Raw genomic sequence first — 23,178 nt, forward strand, 5'->3', positions numbered from 1 at the left:
TGGGCCGTGCCGTGCCGGCTGCAGGGCCGGCTGGGGTCGGACGAGGGCCGGCGCGGCTCGGCGGAGCTCCCCGCCTTCTAAAGAGCAGCCCCGTGCTCTTCCGTTTGGAGGCAGCACGCGCCGTCCCTGCGGGATCCGGGTACTGTTTGCAATTGCGAAACATCTTCTTCCCCAGCAGGCACCAGGGCTGTCACTTCAGGGGAGGCGGCACCTTCTGCTGAAACAGCCCTCAAAAGAGAGGGACCCGTTCCTCCTTCAATTCCATTCTCTCCACAGCCCCCTGCAGCCCATGTGCTCGCTGCTGCTGCCTAGGAGCTGAATGAAATACCGGCTCCGGCACAACGGGGCTTTCCTCCAAAAGAGCAGCCAGGCGCTGGAATAGGCTGCCCAGGGAGGTGGGGGAGTCACCGACCCCGGAGGTGTTCAAGAAACGGTTAGATGTTGTACTGAGGGACGTGGGTTAGTGGGGATATATCGGTGGTAGGTGGACTGGATGATCTTGGAGATCCTTTCCACTCTTGGTGATTCTAAGGGAAATGAAGGAAATTGGGCTGCAAGTGGAGATAAGCTGACCTATGCTGCTAGATTTGCTTTGGGGAGGCAGCAGCTTGTGAGAACACCCTTGGTCTCAGTCTTCTAAATGCCTTCTTGGCCCTGAATTCTGCCAGCACCCAAGCCTGGCACCTGAGATCTCAGTCCCTCGGGTTACTCCTTAGCAGCAGTTTGGTTCCAGCTGCACGCTGGGCTCCATCTTGCACCTGAGCTTTGCCAAAAGAGCACGTGCCAGCTGCTAGCTGTGCCCAAAGGCTGATGGCCTGGGGTGCACCTCCTCCTCAATAACAGCAGGTAAAGCAGGCACTGCGATACTGTACCTCAATTTAAAACTCCCATCTGCTGATGAGCGCCTGAGTCTTCTCTCTGTGGACCTCTTAACACCAGCAAGAGGATCTTTTGCGTTCTCTTTGCTCATGTTTTCACAGAAAGCCTTCATATTCAACCTTGTGTTCTCACATCTCCATATTCCTCCTCCAGACAGACAGCGAGGAAGGCAATCCCCTGGTAAGGGGATACTCAAGCTCCCTTTTGCACACCAGTAACCACTAAGCAATTCAGACAAAGTGCAATGGCTGTGATGGTGAGGAGGAATAAGCCCTGGGTGGAGGCCAGGGCAGGAGGAGTCTCTGAGAGTGGCAGGAGCTCTGAAAGCAGCAGCTCTCAGCAAACACATTGCCCTTATCCATCTCACCCTTGGTGACTGTCCGCCAGACGATCTCTGGGTGTGCCCACGCAGACTCAGCACTGCTCTGCAGAGCCTCAGCTCGGTGCCGGCCTCACCAGCCGGTTCTGTTGAACCTGCCACCGCTTTGCTGTGCCCACATCAAACCCAATGTGGGGCAGCATCAGGACAGGGGCCCTCCCGTCTGCCTCCCTCCTTTGCTGCAGGGCTCCTGACGCAGGCCTGCCTGTTCCTCTGGCCTCTCTCATCACGGGGCTGACTGAGCACAAAGCCTGGCAGGAGGGTTAGGCTGACAACAGACCTCCCACTGCCAACGGATCCTGGAGATGGAACCCCTGTGCACCTCATACTTACAGGGGAACGAGAGACTACAAAAAGCCCTATGGAGAGGGGTGATGAGCGAGCAGGATGAGTGGTCTGGTGGTTGCCATGTCCTGCACAACACCAGGCAGCCCTCAAAGCAGAGCCCTATCTCCCGCCAACTTGTGCTGAGCAGTCCCATGGCCACCCCTCAGCCCCTGGTAGCTGCACAGCCTCTCCAGGCACCGAGGCAGAGTGCAGGCAGCAGCCCTGGGGGCTTGTTGCAATGGATAGCTGAAAGGATCGTTTTTACCATTTTCATGTGCAGATCCACAGGACACGATGGCAGAGATGATGAAAACCCCACTCCAGGCTCTGCACAAAAGCCATGCTGAAAACATCCAGAAATTCACCACCACCACCCAGAGCACCCAGCACTGCGAGGACGCTCATCCCTTGGGACACGTTCCCTTCCCTGGCAGGTGCCAGGTTTGCCTCTCTCCTGAGCACTGCAGCCAGGTGAGCTGCGTATGGCTGTCCGGCATGGGCTCCTGTTCTGCTGCTGGGAGCCAGGCATGGACACAGGGCTGCTGAGCCCAGCCCTGTAAAACGACGTTTTACACAGTGCAGTAAGAAGGCAGGCCAGGCAACGGCAGGGGGAGTCCAAGTCTCTGAGCCTGGGCTGATGCACTTGGTTTGTAGGCGTTCTTGATTTGGGCAGTGAGTCCATTTCACAGCAAAGCCACTCAGACATCAGGTTGCAGACATCTACCTAGGAAAGGGCCGTGTGAGGTTACGAACTATTGCTCTTCCATCTGCTCTCGTCACTGAAGGCTCCAGGTCTCACCTGTCTCTGCTGCCAGCGAGGTTGGTGTGATCCTGGACTGCTGCGTGCCAGCCCCTGATGGCTGTGCTTAAGGCACACGGCTTTTTCCCAGTGCCTCCAGAACTGCGATCACCTCCAGACCACCAACAGCACACAGGGTGAGTCTGGAGCACCAGCACCCTGCTCCCAGCTCCTTCCTGGGGTGGGGACAGAGGGAAAATCCACAAAGTCCCCCAGTCTGAACATAACGGTGCCCCAACCGGCCAGCTCAGCCCAATCACACCTCCAGCACCAGGACAGGCTCCTGCACACTGCCTGCAGTGCCCACGACCACTGGATTAAAGATATTAGCAGTGCATCCCCACCTTATGCTCTGAGTATCCACGTGTGCAGCTACTGCCCATGAACTTGCCTAATCCCTTTTTGACCCTGAAAGATTCTCAAACATCAGTGCCCCTGTGTGTCTTCCTCTGTTTGCTTGCACCTGTTCTCTCCCTCGTTTAACCAAATGCTCCATCACTGCTGCCTGAGCCTTAAGAACAACAGCAATAGCCCCAGCCTGGTTTTGAAGTGCTGGCGTCATGCTCATTCCCAAACATTATTCATGAATGCTGACATCGAGGCTGGAAATGCAGCTCCAGGCAGATACGGCCATGCTTTTTCACAAAAAAGAAAGACCAGGGACAACCATGGAGATCGTATTTATTATTATAACAGAGGAGAGGCTGCTTTACTGATTCGTATTTACAAATCCGTCAGCAAAGAAAGTAATATCCAGTGTAATTTATTAGCCTATTTTACAGCCCTGGCAAGAAGCATTTATGTGTAATAGCAGCAAATGCCTATGCTCTGATTGCCTGCTACAGCTAAGTGCAAGGGATAGCATGGATGGCCGGGGTGGCGGCTGGCTGCAGGCAGTGTGTCTGCAGCCCAGAGAAGGGGCAGGCAGCAGGCAGCAGGCCCAGCTCTTGTGGGGCTGGGATGCACACCCTGAGCCTGTTCAGTGATTGAAATGCTGGCAGAACACAGCAGAGCTGGTAACCACCTGCCTGCATTTCTGGGAATGCGGCCGCGCATCCGAAGCACGAGGCGGCTGGTATTTCTGAGGCCAAATAGAGCTGAACTGCTTGCAAGCACTGTGAAGGATGAGAGTGTAAAGCAGATCCTCACACAGCTGTGGGGTTTGCAGGCCCAGTCCTGATAAGGGAGCAAGGTTTCCTGGATCACAGAAGCATGGGGTACAAGAGGGATCACAACCCTCGGGTAACATGAGCACAAACTGAACTGCCACTGTGGAGGTCTCTGAGCAGAGCTGTGCCCTGGAAACCCTGCTCAGAGAAGTTCAAATAGGCTCAGGGAACTCCCTGCACACGGTACCTTGTGCCCAAATGGCTCGGACTCAGATGTCAATGTAAAACCTCCCTGCTGGGCTCCCACTTGCAACACAGAGGCGCTCCCAGGTCCCTGCATGAAAGGAAGGGGTTGCAGAAATGCAACCATGGACGCTACCAGCAGATGTAGCATTGCATGAACAACACCAGCACACAGCTTCTGCAGCAGACCTGCCTCCAGCAGGAAAAACACTTCAAAGAAGAAGGAGAATGCCAGAATGTCACAGAATTGGAAACTGCTGCTTGCTAATAAGTATGCAACAGTATCGGGAGGCTGCGGGAAAATTTATGTGCTGCCTCTGAAAGACGGTGCCCCTGCTGTGCCTCACTTCTTGCTGGCACACAGAAAGTTGCAGGGGTTCAACTGCAGCAGAGAGGACACTGAGCTGCCTGCCTGCACTGCTCCATGCAGGCTCCACCACACTGCAGCTGCTCGGACCATTTCCACTCTTCCCTTCTCTCTCTTTACCTTCTCTTAAGTCCTCTGCAACAACAGTAGGAGTTTGGTGGGGAGAACACAGCTACCATAGCTGACACCCAGCAGAATCAGCATTTCACAGTACTGCTGGCTCTGCCTGGAAGAGCATCTCAGCACAGGGGCAATTCTCACCTACGGTGGTCTCCCCTCCTTTCTTTAGACCTGGCTGAACATGCAGGAGGACAGAGCATCCGGTGCTCAGAGAAGGAGGTGCTGTGGGTGCTCTGAGTACCTCTGGTTCTCAGCTGCTCTTCAGGAAAACTGGTATTGGCTTGTGAAGCATGTGCAATGAGGGCTGGCTGACAGGAGCTGCGAAGCTGCTAGGGGTTACCTTCCCAGAGAACAAAGCCCACTGAGGGATACCAAGGATGTTATTGAATGTTCCTCTTCTCCCCAGGCCCCACAGTGTGAATGCTGCTGATTTAGCTCAGCACTGGGCTGGCCCCAACGCTGACCTCATGCTGCTGTGCAGCTTTGAAGCTGCCTAAAGGAGAGGGTGAGGTGGATATTGTGCTGAGCCGGCCTGCCAGAGCTCCCAGGATCTCTGTCTGGCCACCCAGCAGCAGCAGCTCAGGTATCTCCTCTTCCAGGGCTGCAATATGCTTCTGCTGATCTTGGCAGCCCAAGGAATGCCTCTGCCTCAGTGACTCCCCTGCACCTTCACAGCCCTGTACCAGAACAACCTCACACCTTCAAACAAGTCTGCAGAGGTGGACTAAGCTGGCTCCACGGCAGTGAAGTTATCCCTAGTGAGGCAGCGTTTCCACCAGGACCAGAGGGAAACACTCGAGTCACAACGCAGGAGCGATGTCCTCCTACCTGAAGCCAACTCTGCCTTCAGAATGGAGATGGAGAGTCTCACCGTCCCGGGGTGCAGTGTCTCGCGGATGTCACAGCTCCTTCAATGAGCAGCCAGTCCTGCAGCTCCAAGGAGGCCATTCCCCCTCTGACACACACAAGAAGGCCAAGAAACACCCCAGCATCTGGGCTGACACATCCAAGGACTTCCAGGTCCTACTGCTGAACATCCCAAGCCTTCCAGGATTGTCTAGTCCTTGTCTTTGAGGTCTTAAGTTGGGAGATGCTTGGGGGTTAACCCAGGGTGTGATAACAGCAAGGACAACAGAAGAAGTATAAATGGAGGGGAGAAGACTTCAGGCACCCAACAACTCCCCAGAGCAACGTCCTGGACCCCAGGGCCAGCACCTCAGACCAGCCCTTTGATGAAGCTGGTGTCTAAGTGCACTATCAGCATGCGAAGAAAAGACATTTCCTTGCGTGTGTTCTCAAAGATAATGCGAGGGTCGTCAGACTGACAGCGCAGGCAGTTGGGGGCCATCACCATGGCCAGGTTGTTCACATCCATCTTTGTTCTGCCCACATTTGATGGCTGAGCAAAGATCTGCAAGTGGCAAGGAAAAGATGAGCTGGAGCGGTGGAAAAGGGCAAGGGACTCCAAACACGGGGCCTAAGAAGAGGTGCAAGGACAGCAGAGATGTGGCTCCCTGAAGGACAACACCCCAACCACCATGCATCCACAGGGAAAGAACACCATGCTCTGACACAGCCGATGGTGCGGCAGCCTCTGCAGGCAGGGAACATCCTGCAGATCCCAACCTGTCCCTGTTTGAGAACAGTCCCATACCCCGCGAGGTCGGGAACGCCGTCACCCAGCAGAACTCCCTCCATTAATCCCACCTTAAACATGGGTGAGAGGCCCTAACAGCCAGCTGATGGCACAGCACAGCTCTCCTGCTGCCCGGGCCACTGGCTGGTGGCAGAGAAGCAGACGGCTGGGCTGCCTACCTGCAGGAAGTGTATGAGGTAACACAGCACCAGTTTGTTGAGCTCCGGCAAAAGCTGCACCACGGCCACAGCAGCGTCAGGGTTCTCGTAGTTGCTGATACACTCTTTGTAGAACTCCTGGGGGATCACGGGCTCCTCCAGCTCCCGATACCACAGCTTGAGGAGAGAGGCTGGACAGAAAGAAGGGTGCATGAGAACAACTCTGGCTGCCTTCCTACCATGTTCAGAGACAAACCAGGCAGGCAGACAAAATGCCTCAGGAACCAGAAGGCAGATAAAGGATTCCGCACTTGTGCTGCTCCACCTTAGAGGGCAACTCAGAGATGCTGGAAGCAAAACTGCTGCTGCTGGTCTGCTCCCAGCTGCCCTGCATGCTGCCTGGCTTGCGCAGTCTCACTCTGACAGATCCTCCATCACCCCCAGTGCTTTCCCATGGACAGCATTTGGAAAAGCAGCAGAAAGGCCACACAATAAAAAGCCAGTTGGTGAAGACAGCTCGCAGAGTACAGCAGTGTGTACGTGTCCCCAGACAGCAGCACGTATCCTGGGATGCTCCTACACCCTCCCCTCTGCTCTGTACCATGGCTGATGCTGCACACGCACGTGGCATTCCCTTACCTGGGATGTTGGGGTCACTGAGGCCGCTTGGAATTCTCCACTGATCCACCTGCAACTTCAGTGCATTGACTTCATCTATGTCTCCAGGTATCCTGCAAGCAAAGGCACAGCAAGGACACTTCAGAAGGCAAATGGTACATAGCAGTGTGCCTGGTGAGGCAGCTGGCCAGCAAACCATGCCTCCAAAAGTGCTTCTGGGGCACTGGGGAGAAGGGAGCACACACCAGCAGCAGCTACAGAAGCAGCTCGTCAGAAAGAATGCTTTTAGACACAGCTTTAAAATGCAGGCAGAAAAGCCACCCGTCTCCTTCCCTCAGACATCAGCTGTAACTGCCCCCCCCAGCAGCACAGTCAGCCCAGAGATAAAAGCACCTCTGGCTAAATATGCCAAGATATCAGAAACTACTGCAAGGCAAAGTTGATTCTTTTGTGAGTTACCTTCAATTAAATTTAATAATTGAAAAACTAACACAAATCTTAAAACAAGCAAACAACAGAAGAAAACAACCAAACTCAGAGCCCCGCATTCATCATACGGATACTCTGCCTCTTGGAATCCTCACGTGCTCATCCACAGCAGGACATCCTGAGCTGTGTGCATCATCAAGGCTGAAGCACTGCATTTGATGAACTGCTTTTATCTGACAGTTTCTGTCATCCTTCTATAATTGCTTTCAGTCACTGGAGAGTACTGATTGGCATTGGTCTGCCTTTCAGCATGACCCGCTCAGGGAGATCCCACATGTGATAATTATCTGCAACCTCTCAAGTGTTAATTACCCACTGAACGTAGGAGAAAAGCAGCAAACCTACAAGTAGGGCATTGTATTAAGGTCAATGCAAGCTACTCCATAGCAAAGCCCCGTTCTACAGCCTGCCTCCTGCAAGGCATGCTGCAGTCACAGCAGTGCTGTGCTGTGCTGTGCTTTTTGCTGTCTGGTGCTGTCCTTCCCAGTCAGCTCAGACTTCCACCTACCAGGCAGCCCTTCCTTCCCAGGGTGCACACACAGCACCAGTGGAGCACGTGGGGCTCACAGGGGAACAGACTTTCTCCAGAAGAGGCGTGGGAAGCTCACACACCATGGCTGCAGATGCAGCTCCACCAGCAGCCTGAACTTTACCCTTCCCTGCATTGGCGGCCACTGCTGTCTGACAAAAATTCAGTGCTGCGCTGTCACAAGCTCAAATCACATCTAGGGTTTCCCTTGTGACAATACATGCACATGGGCTGATGCTACTTGACCACCCTGAGCCTGGGAAAGTTCACTGCTCTCTGTCTGGCAGTGTGCTCTTCCCAGGAAAGGGGAACCCCGCTGAGGTCAATCGTCATTTCGCAGCTTTCAGGACCGATGCTCAGGTGGATCAAAAGTAACACAGAACCCCACAAGCTCACCTGAAAATCCCTTCAGTCTGTTCTCCTCCCAGAGCCAGGACCTGCTGCGATAGCTGCGTCTGCACCCAGGGCAGCTTGTGGCCCGGGTACATGTCCTGCTGCCGCAGCATGATCTCCTCCAGAGAGCTGCCAAACAGCGACGGCGTCACGATGGCATTTCTGGCATGTGTGATCTCCTCCACTGTTGGCTTGCGGAGGCCCTGGGGACAGAGGAGAGCTGAGCACAGCCGTGGGCCGAGGGCTGCTCGCGTGTGTGCCGCCTCTGGGAGCCCCCCAGCAGCCCTGGCTCCGCACATGCTGTAACTGAGGGGAGCCAAGGCATTCAGCTCAAAACGAGCAAACAGCTGCTGCCTGCTGGCGGGGGGCGGCTTTGGAGTTCGGGGTATTGCTGTAGGGGTTTGCATGCGGGAGCAAAGCCAGCTCCGCGGGAAGGGTGCAGGGCCGGTCTGTGCCTGGGCTGCAGCCAGGCCAGCAGAGGGCATGCGAACACCGGCCTCAGCTCAGGAGAGCGCCTGGTCGTAGGACAGCTGAGAAACAGCCCTGGAAGAGGAGAATTCCAGGTATGTTCAAGCCCAGGGCCTGGCTCTGGATCACCCTCGGAGGTGCTAAAGGGCTCTGAGAGGCGCACACAAGAGAGCATCCAGCAGCTGTTCCTACCGAAGGACACTCTGGAAGCGGCCGCCGATGCTCCCTAGGAGCTCCCACTGAGCCCATGGGAGCAGCAGCCCTTGGGGCACAACGTGTGACCCTACATCTCCTGCTCTGCCCCTCGGGAACAACAGCAGTGTCACCCCTCCCAAGGTATTCGAGCTATCTGCTCACTGTACATGGAGTCCAGATGGCAAGGACACCCCAGGGGGATTTGCAGAAATAAAAGACAACCGGATCTGGCTCAGAGGCCTGGGATGGACGGGCTGGGGCTGCATGCCAGCATTCACAGCTCTGTGCAGAGGAAAGGGAGGGGGGGGATTTCCAGAGCACAGGGGCCTGATCTGTACCAGGGATCTCTATTGTGTGACATCTTCAGCTGGAAATGGACGACTCTACAGTAAACCAGGTAGAAGAGCAGGCGCATGCAAGGTCTCAGGGTGCAAACGGAGATTCCCCAGCGATGGGCATTCCCTGCAGGTAGCTCCTATTGCCCTGGAGACTGGGAGCCATCAGCTTTATCCTCCAGGTCCCCAAGGCCGCAGCACAGCAGCAGCCTTCTCCCACACATCCATGGGGAGATGAGCCATCAGCCACGAGCCATGAGCAAGCCTCCTCCGCTCTCTATTTTCCATCACTGAATCAGCAGTGGCCTCCGAGTGTCACAGGGCTGACACCTCTGGGACATGGAAAGCAGAGCACTGCACGGCAGCCCGAACCCCCAGCACCACACTGCCACTCACCTTCTTGCCCCCGGTGACGGCTACTTTCTGGAGTTTGCGGTAGCAGTATTTGGCATACGTGCTGATGGGCAGACCTGGCAGGAAGGAGAAAGAAGCTGTCAACCCACAGCACCGTGCTGCTGCCACGCCACAGCTCCGTGCAAAGCACCAGCACAGCAGTTTGCACTGGCGCAAACATCCACCCCCATTCTGTGCAGCCTGTTCTGCAGGCAGGGCAGAGGCTGCTGAAACTTCCCATAGAGCACGCCGAGCCCTCCCGGCCCCACAGCCCCATGGCAGGTGGTGTCAGTGCAAGTTGGTGCTCGGGCTCTGGGGGATCTGACCAGTGACTCAAGGCTCGCAGCTCTGCACCTCACAGCCCTGCACACACACAGTCTGACCCCTGACTCAGTGCCCTACATGGGCACACACGTGAGCATGAGTCCCCATTCTCTGCTGCATGGCAGAAGCTGTGGGGCTCACAGGCACAGGGCTGGGAATCCGAATGATGCATGAGCTTCACAATGAGCACGCAGAGCCAGCCTCTTGCCAGGAAAGATTTCAAGTGTTTTAAACAAATTGTTTATGATTCAAACACTGGGATAGTGAGAGAGGCAGCGGTGTGCCAGGCCCAGAGAGCCAGCATCAGCACCTTCTGAATGAAGGCAGCGAGGGAAGGCGCAGGAATGCACCGGGTTCTCTCTCAGCTTCCCAAGGGCCTGCAGGAAGCTCCCCTGCTCTCCTGGTTGCAGCCTCCTCCAGCGCAGCCTTCAAACATAAGACTGAGGTGTGCTCTGTGAGGCTGACCTGGTGCACTGGAGCCCGGCGGTGTCACCTTCTGCAAGAAGGGCTGCTCTTGTGCTTGGTTCAGCTCTGAGGGCAGCAGAGCCAGGATTCACAGAGCTAATCCCCCTGTGACACCAAGAGAAACATTTGCACTGACAGAGCAACTGATCGCTGGGAGAGTTTTTCCAAAACTGCTGGCCTTTTGTTCTTTTCCGAGTCAAACCCAAATTGCTCGCTGAAAGCACTGAATAGATCTGCCCTATTTGATTCCCTGCCAGGCTTAAAGCTTGCAACAGAGTTCAAAATACTTGTGGCTTTTAAAATCTGCATTCTGGTCAGATGCTGCTAATTTCAGAGCAGCCTTTCAAGAGCTCTGTAGCTTAGGTAAGCTGGTCAGGATCCTGGAGTTCCTCAAATGCTCTCGATGCAGGAAGAGGACAAGCTTCCCCAGCAGATCAACACGTCCCTCTGCGCTGGAGGAGACACAACAGGTCCTGCAGGCACGTCAGGTGAAGCTCACTTTCTGCTTTCCCAGGGACTCCGAGGGAAAGGCCTGAAACCCCAGCTGGCACTGCCTGTGCTGCACGCCCTGCTCCAGCCACGCTCACACTGCGCCCCCCAGGCCCTGCAGCCACATTCCTGCCCGTCCCCACTCCCATCCCCGGCCAATGGCCGCAGCCAGGACAGGTGGCCTCGGCCTGGCAGGGCTGCCACGGGGTAATTCCACTTCTGTGAGCGCACGGCGGGCCGATGGAATCCATGCTGAGCTGCCATTTCCTGTGGTCCCGCAGCAGCCCCGCGAGCTCAGGAACAGAAGACTCCTCACAACCCACACAGTGAAAAACAGTTTGCAAAGGAAAATATTTTTCCATGTGCTGGTCTAAAAACATATGCAGAGAACTTCTTGAAGAACCTCTCCTTTTATAACAAGTTAAAACCCATGCAAGGCACACGGGGGAACATACCTTCTGGAACACACTCTCCTGCCAAAAAACGTCTTAAAAATGCAGCAAACAACACGGATGGGAGCCCAGCCCTGGACACATACTTTCACACAGCAGAAGCCATTGTGTTTGTGTGCCCAGCACTGCACCCTCACCAGATCCTTCTGCACCTTTAGTTTTCACAGCCCTGCAGACCCTGTGCCAGCACCAAGCTGGCAGCTCATTATCTGCCTCTTTGTACAGCTCACAGCGAAGGCCAGCAAACATTCCTGCGGGATCAGGAGACAATCGTCCTTGTGAAAGCAGATCATTTATTTCTACTCATTCTTCTGCCTTTCAATGGGTTACTGAGCCGTGAAAGGATCTTGCACCACCTCCATACCTCATCTACCCACAGAGAATTAGGCTGGAAGACGAAGACTGCATAGGTAAGCGTGGGAAACTTCACAGAATTTCTTTGGGTGCCTGTCAGATGCTAAATGTTTGATCACCCTCCTGTTTGCTTACAAGCTCAAAGGGTATGGGGGGGGATCACGGCTCTGACTGCACTTTTCTCTGAAAGACATACATATCTTTGCATATATCACCAAATTCTGTTTGAAGACACTACATTTAACTTCCTTATAGATTTCTCTGTTAAATTGTTGCTAAATTGCCAAGCGTGTAAGTATCTCATGGCTACTAATTAACTTCCCAAAACAAGCCTGCAGCTTCAGGAACCTCACAAGGAAGGCAGATGGGGCTGATGGAGCAGACAGAGGGACCCCAAGGAACAGCACGGACAGCCCAGCACTTCCAGCAGGATTGCCCCGACTGAGCTGCAGCTCCTCTGGGCTCCTTCCAGAAGAAAGCCTCCCACTGCTGTCACTTGTGGAATGCTGTGTCCAGCCCTGCCCTGCGTGCCTCCTGTGCTGCACTTTGCACTCTGTGCCTGTGGGCAGCAGGTCAGCTATCCTAAAACCCCACTTCACTCCCAGAGCGGGTCTTCTGTTTGCAATGAAGCGGGCAGAGTCCTGCGAAGGGAGCAGCACGTGGGCTATCATCAGAGCCCCAGTGAAGGCCACAAAAGCATTTCTGATTTTCAAGTGCTTCTTTCTGCAGACTTAATAAAGTTTCCTCGGTGTGCTGTTTGTGTACAAGTTCTTACCTATGTATTTTAGTAAAAACTACCTCTATCTTCGTCCTAAACCCAAGCCCTGCACACAGCACAGGGGGAATTTCACAGCAGCGCCTGCTCAGCCCGCAGGTGGAGCACGCTCTGTGCAGAGCTGCCCTATAGGATACCAAAGTCCCTCTAACGGCAGCACCATGACTTTTCAAAGGCTCGGAATGGGCTAAACTCTGCAGGTCCTGAACAGGAGAGGAAAAAGCCACATTCCTCCCCTAAATGATGAGGCCATTTCAGGTCTCTGCTCTGAGTCCCACAGGAAGGCTGGTTGGCTCACACTGGGCAGCAGCTCTGAGCGGGGGCTGTGACCAAGGAGCAAGTTGGGCTGTCTGTCTCACCTGCAGGTGCCACCTGAGGGTAATCTCTGCAGCAGTGCAGCTGCCAGGTCCCCACTGATGCATCTGCATGCTGGAGCCAGGCTGGAAGCAGCATGCAGCTCCCCAAAATGAGAGACAGTAAAGCTGCCATAAACAAACTGCTGCCTGACATGAATGCACAGATTTGGCTCCAGTTTCCTAGAAACAACATAAAAACTTGAACAGACTCAGTCTGGGAAGATTTTAGGCCCGACGAAGTATTATCTGTTCTCCTACAGGCAGCAGTAAAACACGAGTCTGGAGTAATATGTGAGCTCTTGTCCATTCAGCACAGATGTTATTCGCGCTCTGGCTGCAAGAGCAGAGGGACTGCCCAGTCCAGGAAGCGTGGGCAAGGGTACACCTGTACTTGGGCAAGGCAGAGCTCTTCACCAGAGGTCAGTGTCCCTGTGAAGGTCCTCGGGTTGAGTGGTGGCTTTCAAAGTCCATAGCAACACTGAAACAGGTTCTGGCCGTGTGCTGGCTGGTGTGGCTTCTAACACTGAATGTGCCATAGAGAAGTCTGTGGCATGTGCAGATGATCTGAAGGACAGCCCAGGTCTGCAGCCAACTTAAAATCGCTGTTCAGTGAATGAAAGGGTTCCCACTGCCACCATGGGCACCCACACCCACCCTGCCCACCCGCATCGCTCCCTTCTGCCCATGCTCCAGCCAGACCCCGCACAAAGCCCTGCAGCAAAACTTCCTAAATATAGGCCTATACACTCAAATAAATGATCTGATTTTCAGCAGAGCTCAGCAATCAAGTGCATCTGAAGTCAGTGGAGCCCTCTGTCTTGCTCCCTGCCTCCCTTTACCTTCCTCCTCGGTGTTTTGTTTCCTCTTTTTCCTGGATTTTGAATTCTTCTTGTTCTTCAGATCCACAAGCTCCTTGATACGCTGCGCAACTGAAAAGTCAAAGCACCATTACGTGAGCAACAGAGGAGACCAAATGCTCCCTGTCCTCCGCTGTTTCAGTGCGGTGCAATTAATACCGTGGCATGACAAAATCCCAAAGGCCAGCAGTGCCCACAGACAGGAACAAAAGCAGCCAGCCCAGCTCCAGGACAAGGAAAGTCTGCTCAGGGTCCTGTAGCACAGCCAGCCCCGAACGCGCCCTCTGAGGGGCCCAGGACACCACTCAGCTTCTCTGAATGGCCACGCAGCTGAGAAGGGGCTCCAGGCAGCAAACTGATACCTAAATAAACTCATTGCCCAAATACCAGCAGAAGCAATAACCCACTTAAATAGTTCAGATTACTACCCCCAATGCCTGGATCCCGGTGCTGGCAGGAAGGGATTTTGCTCCAGGAACAAGCATAGCTGCAAGGGGTGGTTTTGAGGGAGAATCCTCAAGAAAACCCTAATGAATGCTGCTCATCCAGCACTGCAGCACTGCTGCCCCCAGGACCCAGATGTGCTTTGGGCAGAATCTCTGCACCTGCTCTGAGGATTCAAGGGAGTCACAAACCTACGTTTGCAGCCCCAAGAGGGAATAAGTGTTCTGGATTTTTGAGACTGGGCAAGTCACAACAAGCACTGCTGAAACAGTCACAAATCAACCAATAAATGTCCTCAAGGGAGATGAGCTGATGGCAGTTTCCTCCTGCCAAGGAAGGACGGACTCCCCTGGCACGCGGTGATGGGGAGCAAGGCTCGGGCTGTGACTACCTGCTTACTGCCTATTTCTTACACAAAACCCACCAGAGCGCTGCTGGTGCGTGTGAGGCACTTACTGTTTTCATCACTGTCCAGGTGGCGATAGATGTAACCTTCCAGATAGGACTGGAATTTGGGCGATGGGGAGAAAAAGGCCAAACTGATGGCCATCAGTTCCCAGCCCCACGCCAGGCTTCGGAAGCAGGTGTTATCTGTTGTCTGCCGGATCAGCTGTATGTACAGCTCGTCCCGTAAACCTTGCATGCTCCAGCACTTGGTGACCGTGACCAACGCCACGTGATTGCGGTCCATGCGAGTCTGGCGATCTCCCATGTAGCTCTGCACCAGTTTGAACATCTCGCACGCCTCTTTTTTGATGGTGCGGTTGCTTGTGATGAGCATCGGCTTTTTGATAGAGCCGCCGTTCCATGACAGCATGTTGGAGATGGAGATCCTGCGGCGGAAGATGCCCTGAGTGTGCATGTTCAGGTTTTTAGAAGCCCAGTCTGCCATGCTGCTCTGGGAGATGGGCTTCCGCAGGGTGTTGTAAGAGAAATGGTATCCCAGACAGCTGCCGGGCTGCCCGCTGCTCTCCTGCTTGGGGTCCAACTCTATTGCCCCGGGCTGCAAAGGAGAAAAGACGTGTTAAAAGCAGCTTAGCTGACTCCTAGCCCCGATAGTAAAATTCACAACAATGTGTCATGGGGCTACCAGCAACTGCAAAGCAGCGCATCTGTACAAAACACAGCTTTGTGCTGTTTGTTGCTGACAAGTGCAGATCAGCAAGAGCCAGACTGGCACGTTCACACACTGACACCATCCCCAAGGGCAGCACCGGGGCACAGAGGAACAGGGCTGCTTGTCCAAGCTGTCCTAGAGCTGCTGGGAGCAGTGCAGGCAGGAGCTGGGCCGGCTCCTCAGGCACCAGGCACACACCAAGGAGCCAGGTGCCCCCACTCTTCACCACCAGCCACCCCAGAGCTCATGTGCTCCATGTACGAATCCACCCACCACAAGCACACGGGGCATGCAGCCAAGACAAAGGGCTTCTTTCCCCCCAGACACTGTGTGCAATCTCACATGCAGCACTTGCCCAGCCTTCTTCCCCAGCCATCTCTAAGGATAACTACATAATTAGAGCTCTGGTATCACTGATCCCAAGAAAATTACAGTTAATAACTACTTGTGAGAAAAATACACTCATTTTGCCAGTCTCGAATTCAGTTCTGGATGGAAGCAGCAGCCTGGGACACACGCTGAACTCAGACACCCAGCAAGCTGATAGAGGAAACAGACTGTTTTCTTCAACCTGCCATTCCCACCTACAGCTACTAAGTGCTCAGCAGCCCACAGCGCACACTGTGTTCTCCAAGGAGATCCCTGGCAAGAAGGAAAAAGCCAACCAAGATGATCTTGTGGTTTCTGGTTTCAAAAAGAAGACTAAGAAACAGAAATCACGTAAGGACCCAGCAAAGGCCCTCAGTCAGCCCCAAAACACATCACTTCTGACACACACAGAGCACTTCCCTTCTCTATATGGTGCATCACGGACACACCATGCTCAGCTCTGCCCTGGCTCTGTACCAAAAGTCACATCTCCCAGCTCATCAGAGCAACCTGAAACAGGCAGGGAGCTTCACTAAGTTTCCTCAAGGAAGGCCAGGGACTAACAAATAGGAGCAGATACAGAAGAGGGTGCAAATGGAGCTGCCTGCTGTGCGGGGCTGTCCACTGCATCCCACCAGAGAAGGGAGAAAGCACCAAGGCTGCACTGGATGTGAGGTGACTTCAGTGGAAATTAAATCTGAAATTAAATCGTGTGCCATGAGGGTCCTCCGAATCCAAACAGGAAGGAAGATGGCAAACTAAATCCTGCCAAAGTGCTGTGTGGTGGAGAACAATGCACCAGTCATGCAGGCACACAGGTGGGCTCTAAAATAGCCGCTTCCAATAAAAAGATGCTGGGGACACATCAGCAGTTTTCTGAACACCTCAACTCATGCTGAGGAGTGATCAGAAGGGAGAACAGAACGTAAGGAACCACCACAAATGGATGACGGTGTAGAAGACAAAATGCTGACAAGCTGCTGTGCAAATCCTACCCCTGCATCCCATTCCCCACCAATCCTGGGCACCCCAGCTCAGACAGGATACACGAGGGCAAAGACTACCAAAGAAGATATGAGGACCACTAAAACTGCAGGCAGTAGACCTGCAACGATGAACAAACGCCTTTTAACAGGGGACATAAGTTGCACCACTGGCATTGCTGCCACAGGATGCTGCATGTTAACCCCCTGGGCTGACCCATCCGCATCCTTCTGAGCTTTGACACCCTGCGATTCATCTTCAAGTTCTTTGACAAAGGGCAGAACAAAGTGTAATGGAGCTTCCTGGCCACAATACAAACCACAGCAGCACAGAGGACCTGCTGCGGGCACACCAAGCCCTCCACCACCTCCTTTTTCTCCCTGCCTACAAAGCCCTGCCGCTCCATGAGCTGCTTGCTGTCCTGCAGCCATACTGCTCAGTGTGCAGCACACACACTGACCCCCCGCCGCAGCCCAGGCTCAGCACCACAATGCTCCAGAGACACACAGGTTAACCTGGGGCAGACAGGGAGGTACCTGGGAGGAGCGCCGCGTGGCACCTGATGAAGCCAAGCTGGTCCGGCTGGTCACATTCTTTTCCAAAGAATCTACTTTCTCAAAAGTCCTCTTCTGCCGCACTGTGTCCTGCAGAGCAGCCACGTCGCTGGGGAAGCCGCCCCTGCTCTCCAGGCCCTGTCTGTACAGAGACCTATTACTGGCCGAGACGTCATCCCTCGAGCTCCGGTTGATGCACTTTTTCAGGTGGTCGGACTGGAATCGGACTTTGCCGCTCTCTGCAGGGATGCCGCTCTCCAGACTTTGAGCATCAAGGCTGGCTTTGCTTCCCCGGCAGGCTGCTGACCTGCCCACCACAGCACGCATCTCAGCAATCAGCTTGTCATTCAACGCCGTGAGCTCGCTGCTGCTGCCCACAGAGCCGGGCCGCCCCTGACCTGCGCCTTGCCTCCTTCCTTTCCTTTTTCTCAAGCTTGGAGAAGGGCCGGTTGAATAACCGGAATCCTGATGGCTTATAGCAGTTGGGTACTCTTGAGTTTGCAGGCTGTTCTGCCGACTGTGGTGGGCTTCTATGCTCTTGAGAACGTTGGCTTCCAAGATCCTCCAAGACTGCTTGAAGCTGTCCTTTGATGCCAGCTGACCAGGCAGTTTAGTAGAGGCATCGGCTGTCGCAGCAGTCGAGTGGGAGAGTTTGGAAGACTGGTCAACATTGACCATGTGTTTGATGTATTCTCTGCCAGCTGGGCTGTACTCAGTGGAAGAAGGATTTCTAGCATGTTTCTTTGCAGCTTGCTGCTGCTGCACACTTGGATGCTGTAATAGTTTGGCTGGTTGCAGCTGCTTCTTTAAGCTATTGCTCGGCGACCTCGGTGGAGACATCCCACTCACACCGACGCTCTCAGTGTCCATATCTACTGGTGGCTCGTCATAAATTGGAGACTCTAAAGATGGCTCATCGTATATAGGTGCAGGGGAGGCGTACTTGGGGGAGGCAGGCTGGGGGGTTCCTGTCTGGCTCCTTGGAGGAGTCTGAGAAGCTGGACCATTCATCAGCACAAGGCAAAACCCGCCGTTCTCCGTCTTTTTGATTTGCATAGACTGCTTTCCTTCTCCGGTGGGTGTCTGCTTTGTGGCTCCAGGGCTCTGGGACGCGGATTGAGGCTGCGCATATATGGCCGGTTTTGGAAGAGATTTCTGGCTGCTGGTCTCCGGAGCGCTCTGCAGATGAAGGGAACTGTTTGAAGAGCCTGGGACCTGCTTTAAACTGTTCACTTTGACCAACATGGCTGCTTTTGTACCTGGCAGAGGCTGCCAGTGGGTAGGAGTCTCCCTAAAGGAAGAAAGACACAAATGGAGAATTATTTAAGAATGTTATTAATTGAATTATCCTCTACTTCTGCCACACACCACAATGTTTAGTGCCAGAGCACCTGGAGATTCCCCAAGCTACATGGGCTTCTCATAGTTTTTTTTTGTTTTTTTTTTCTGGAGATCCCCTTCCTGAAATAACAACACATTGGTGCTACACACATGAGAAAAGTCTGAGTCACCGAAAGCAGAGAAGGAGATGAAATAAGTTCTTCCTCCTGCAACCTGTTTGGCAGCAGCAGCACCAAGACAGGAAGCAGCCCACTCTTCCAAAGGCTCATTGACTACAACAGCAGACAGAACGACCAGCTGAAGGCCAGTAAGCTTTTCTAAAGCACTCCAGCAGCTAGCAGAAAAATTACAGAACCACAGAACGGTTTGGGTTGGAAGGGACCTTAAAGAACACCCAATTCCAACCCCACATCATGGGCAGAGACACCTCCCCACCGCATTAGGTTGCTCAGGGTCCCACCCAGCCTGGCCTTGAGAACCTCCAGCGATGGGCCCCACAGCTTCTCAGGGCAGCCTGTGCCTGTATAGTAGAGTATTTCTTCCTAACATGTAACCTAAATCTCCCTTCTTTTAGTTTAAAGCCGCTCCCCCTTCTCCTATTCATTACACTCCCTGATTAGGAGTCCCTGTCCAACGTTCTTGTTGGCCCCTGTAGGCACTGAGCCTCAGTAAGGTCTCCCCAGAGCCTGCCCTCCTCCATGCTGAACAGCCCCAGTGCTCCCAGCATTCCAGGAGGGGTGCTCTACAAATAACCCCACGTGCTCATTTACAGACAGTCAAACAATGATAAAAATCCTTCCAGAGCATAGTTGTTTTTCTAATCTAAGTTTGTAAATCCATGTTTATCTTACAGCAAAACCTATGAGGTCTACAGGAGGTGCTATGGGATGGACGTCTCCGGTTTACGGGATGTCTGGTTGATCAGGTAGATCCTTCCTGTACAGTACAGACGTCCACAGACCTGGTTCCCTTGGCTCCACTCAGCTCTTACGGCTTTGCAAACCTCTGCTGCCAGAGATGCTCAGTGCCTCGTGACGGCGCTCAGCATCAGCCACAACCCAGCAGGCTCCCTGCAGCCTCCCGGTCCCACAGGCGCGTTCTGCAGTGTAACATCACCCCGCTGCCGGGCAGCAGCTGCACTCAGTCTGTACCCATGAGCTCTGAGAAGGCAGAGAAAAGGCTGTGGAACCAGCCCGGCATTTCAGGTCTTAAATGGCACCGCCCTCCCAGGAAAAGTCCCTTTGCATCTGGCCCTGTTTCCCATGCTCTGTCCACGTATCCGCCCTCAGTTCCACTGGACAGACCCCAGGTTGCACTGCCTGTGCACAGGAGGTGCTCCAGAACGCTTCAAAGCCATTTTTCCCTATTTGAACCGTAACACTTTCTCTCCACACCTCCCTGCTGACCTGCCCTCCATGCCCTGTGCACAGGCACACGAACCCACCTCCTCTACGTGCCTGCCCTCCTCCCCAGCCCCACGAGGCTCATCGGGACACCCCAATTCTCGGGGATGGAGGTGGCATTCACAGGGGGCCCTGCAGCCCACCACGCACTGCTCCTTGCCCGAGCATCCTTCCTACATGCACTGCTAAAAACACAGCTGTTCCTAGAAGAGCTCCTGGACCAACCTGAAGAACCAGAGCAGCAACACTCGGTATGCTTTTAAATGAGAGCTCTGACACCCACCCATCCAACAGGGAGGAGGAGCTCCGCACTTACACTGGACTGCAGCAGAAGCGGGCAGCCCCTCACTGCCCCAAGTCCTCACCAGGGGTGGGGGGCAGCTGTCCCACCTCTCACCCAGCCTTCCCCTGCAGGAGGAATCTGAGTGTAAAACCGAACTCACAAAATTCAGCGCTGCCTCTGTCAGTCAGCTACGCTAAGCTATTCTTCACCTTCACAACAAAAGGCTGTGCAGTCCCCGGAGCTACACCTGGACAGAACAGCTTGGAGAAGAACCACCTGCACCTCCATCTAAACCATTTGTTTGGGTGAAACCTATGAAACCTCCAGAGTTGGCAGAGCCTAGCACCAGCCCACTGCTCTCACTTCCACGTGCTAAAAGGGGATGACTTTAGTGGGCCCTCTGTGTTACGGCCGCACAGCACAGCCATGCAGGGGCTGCTGCCCCCGGCTCGCTGTGGCTGTGGGTTGGGTGTTAGGACAGGATCAGACAGCCCAGCGTTTGCCCAATCCTGAAGCGTCCCTTGCTCAGCTCCACTGGGACATCCCATGGACATGCTACACCATGGCCACCATGCTCCCACATGCCAGGCGCTTTGTATGGGAAGGTGCTGGAGAAGTGAAATCCTTAATTGCGTGCCATATGAGAGGTTACTAGTTCGATTTCAGACACAATGTGTCACCTCCAACCTCCCTGACAGCAATAAGACGCATGACTGTGGAGAGGATGAGGCTTTTCCAAAAAGGCTTTTCCATCACCATAAAAGAGCTGTTGGTTGCCCCAACCTCACCCCCAGATGCCAAGAAAATCAAGCAGAGGGGAACTGGGACTTCCTGACTTCCCAGCACGGAGAAAGGCTCAGCCTTGTTCTGCTGAGCAGCAGAAGCCCTGATGGGAAGAGGAGCCAGCAGTGGAGATGTCCTAGCACAGCCTGCTCTTAAGCCACCAGCATGAGACTCAGCTGCGTCCCCTGAGACGCTTCCTTCGAGGAATGCTTTCAAGCAGCTCCAATATAAACACCACAGCCTGGCGCTGGCTTTCCCAGCCCGCACCCAACTGCAGCAGCTCTCACCAGCCTCCAGCTTGCTCCTGCCCATTGTTTGCTCTTCCCTCCCAGCAGCCTGCAGAAGAGGCCCCACTCCTCAGCTCTGCCCTTTCCAGCAGCCATTTTCCTGGTGCCTTCAGAAAGGCAAATGAACAGGGATGCTGCACCCAGCAGCACTGCTGCTGCTGCCCACGGAGTCCATGCTGACATGGGGATGGAGAATGGCACAGACCCACCCAGATCCACCTCTGCAGACACGTGCAAGACCCCGTGCACAGGTCCTGACCTAAGGCCAGCAGCATAAATGTGCCCAGAAACAAGCCCACATCAGCAAACTTGGAAGTGTTTCTTTTATCACAGAATCACAGAATGGTTTGGATTGTAAGGGACCTTTAAGATCACCTGTTTCCAACCCCCTGCTATAGGCAGGGACACCTCTCTCCAGCCCAGGTTGCTCACAGCCCATCCAGCCTGGCCTTCAGTGCTTCCAGGGAGTGGCATCCACAGCCTTGCTGGGCAAACCGTTCATTCCAGTGCCTCGCCACCCTCACAGTAAAGAGTTTCTTCCTGAATCTGTCTAAATCAGTTATCTTCCAGTTTAAAACCATTTCCCCTTGTCCTGTCGCTTCATGCCCTTTTAAGAAGTCCCTCCCCAGCTTCCCTCTAGGCTCCTTCAGGTACTGGAAGGTTGCTGTAAGGTCTCCTCAAATCCTTCTCTTCTCCATGCTGCAGAGCCCCAGCTCTCCCAGCCTGTCCTCACAGAGGAGGTGCTCCAGCCCTCCGATCATCTCCATGGCCCTCCTCTGGACCTGCTCCCACAGCTCCACGTCCTTCTTGTGTCAGGGGCTCCAGAACTGGACGCAGTGCTCCAGGTGGGGTCTCAGGAGAGCAGAGCAGAGGGGCTGCACCTCCCTCAACCTGCTGGTCACACTTGTCTGGATGCAGCCCAGGACAGGTTGGCCTTCCGGGCTGCAATCACACATTGCTGGCTCATGTTGAATCTATTATCAGCCTCACTCCCAAATCTTTCTCCTCACGGCTGCTCTCAAGCCACTCTCTGCCCAACCTGTATCTGTGCTTGGGATTGCCCCAGCCCAGGTGCATGACCTTGCACTTGGCTCTGCTGAACTTCATGAGGTCGGCATGGGCCCACCTCTAAGTTCTTTAATGAAGATCTCAGCACTGGCATTACTTATGCTGGGGACTTGAGAGACACAGGCCTCTGATGAGGTACAGCAGGGACGTAAAGAGGCTGAGGGACCCTCACAGCCACCTCCATTGGCCTAATTCACTCCTGTGCCACATGTCTTCTCTGACCCTTCTCCCACGGCCCCTGTTAGCATGGTAAGCCCGAGTGCAGCCTGTCCCCACTGCTGGCCACGCGCCCTGTGTCTGAGCCCAGCTCTCTCCCCCGTGCCATAAGGAGCTCTGGCAAAACCCTGCACATGGTGGGCGGCTCACCAGACACTTCCAGAACGTTGCTGGCTGCTCTCAGACCCAGATTGGTCTCAGGCTGTGCAAGGGAACACTTTGAGAGCTTGGATATTGGAGATGGATAATAAAAGCAGAGCAAGAGCACAGAGCAGATACACCGCCCAGCCAGGATGGGGTTCCCAGTCCACCACCTCCTTCTGGGATCTCCCAACAAACTCAGTTTCTCAGAGCAGTCATTTCTCCAGCACCACCTTTTTCAAGGCACGGGGAGCCATTTTCCCACAGTGACAGCAGCAAGTGAAAGCAGCTGCCATTTCCACAAGGAGGTCAGCCTCCCAACTGCCTGCGCAGTACTGGGCTGATCTCCAGATAGTCTGCTTTGAACTTGTGTGATGGGAGGGCAGGAAAAGCAGCAGGGCACGTAGGAGGAGGGACCGGTCATCAGCTGCATGCACCGTTGTGGGAGCATCCCTGTTCCACTTGAGGTCGTGGAGAGCAGCGCTCAGATTTAGCAGCACTGGTAAGAGGCACGAGGGGAAGATTTAGCAGCACAACAGGCTGCTAGAATAGAAAAACCCTCAACCGCAAAGTTTCACTGAAAAAAAGGACTAAATCCCTTCCCCCAGCTCTACATAGCAAGAGGCCCCTCTTGGGTATCAGGCTGGGCTCCTCCGGCCTCTCCATCTATCATGGGATG

At 54.2% G+C, this 23,178-nt stretch overlaps 1 protein-coding gene across 1 annotated transcript in view; it reads right to left on the reverse strand.

The window, feature by feature from the left end:
• Positions 1-5,439: 5,439 nt before the first annotated feature.
• Positions 5,440-23,178, reverse strand: part of LOC306952825 (rho GTPase-activating protein 39-like) — a gene marked incomplete at both ends in the record, with an annotated part of 41,804 nt that continues 24,065 nt past the window's right edge. Inside the window, 8 exon segments of the mRNA XM_079543585.1 lie at positions 5,440-5,634; positions 6,039-6,208; positions 6,657-6,748; positions 8,050-8,249; positions 9,441-9,514; positions 13,492-13,581; positions 14,410-14,956; positions 16,939-18,268. Coding sequence (XP_079399711.1) covers positions 5,440-5,634; positions 6,039-6,208; positions 6,657-6,748; positions 8,050-8,249; positions 9,441-9,514; positions 13,492-13,581; positions 14,410-14,956; positions 16,939-18,268 — 2,698 coding nt within the window.

Source organism: Tetrao urogallus (genome assembly GCF_951394365.1).
Source record: "Tetrao urogallus genome assembly, chromosome: 16".
NCBI lineage: Eukaryota > Metazoa > Chordata > Aves > Galliformes > Phasianidae > Tetrao > Tetrao urogallus.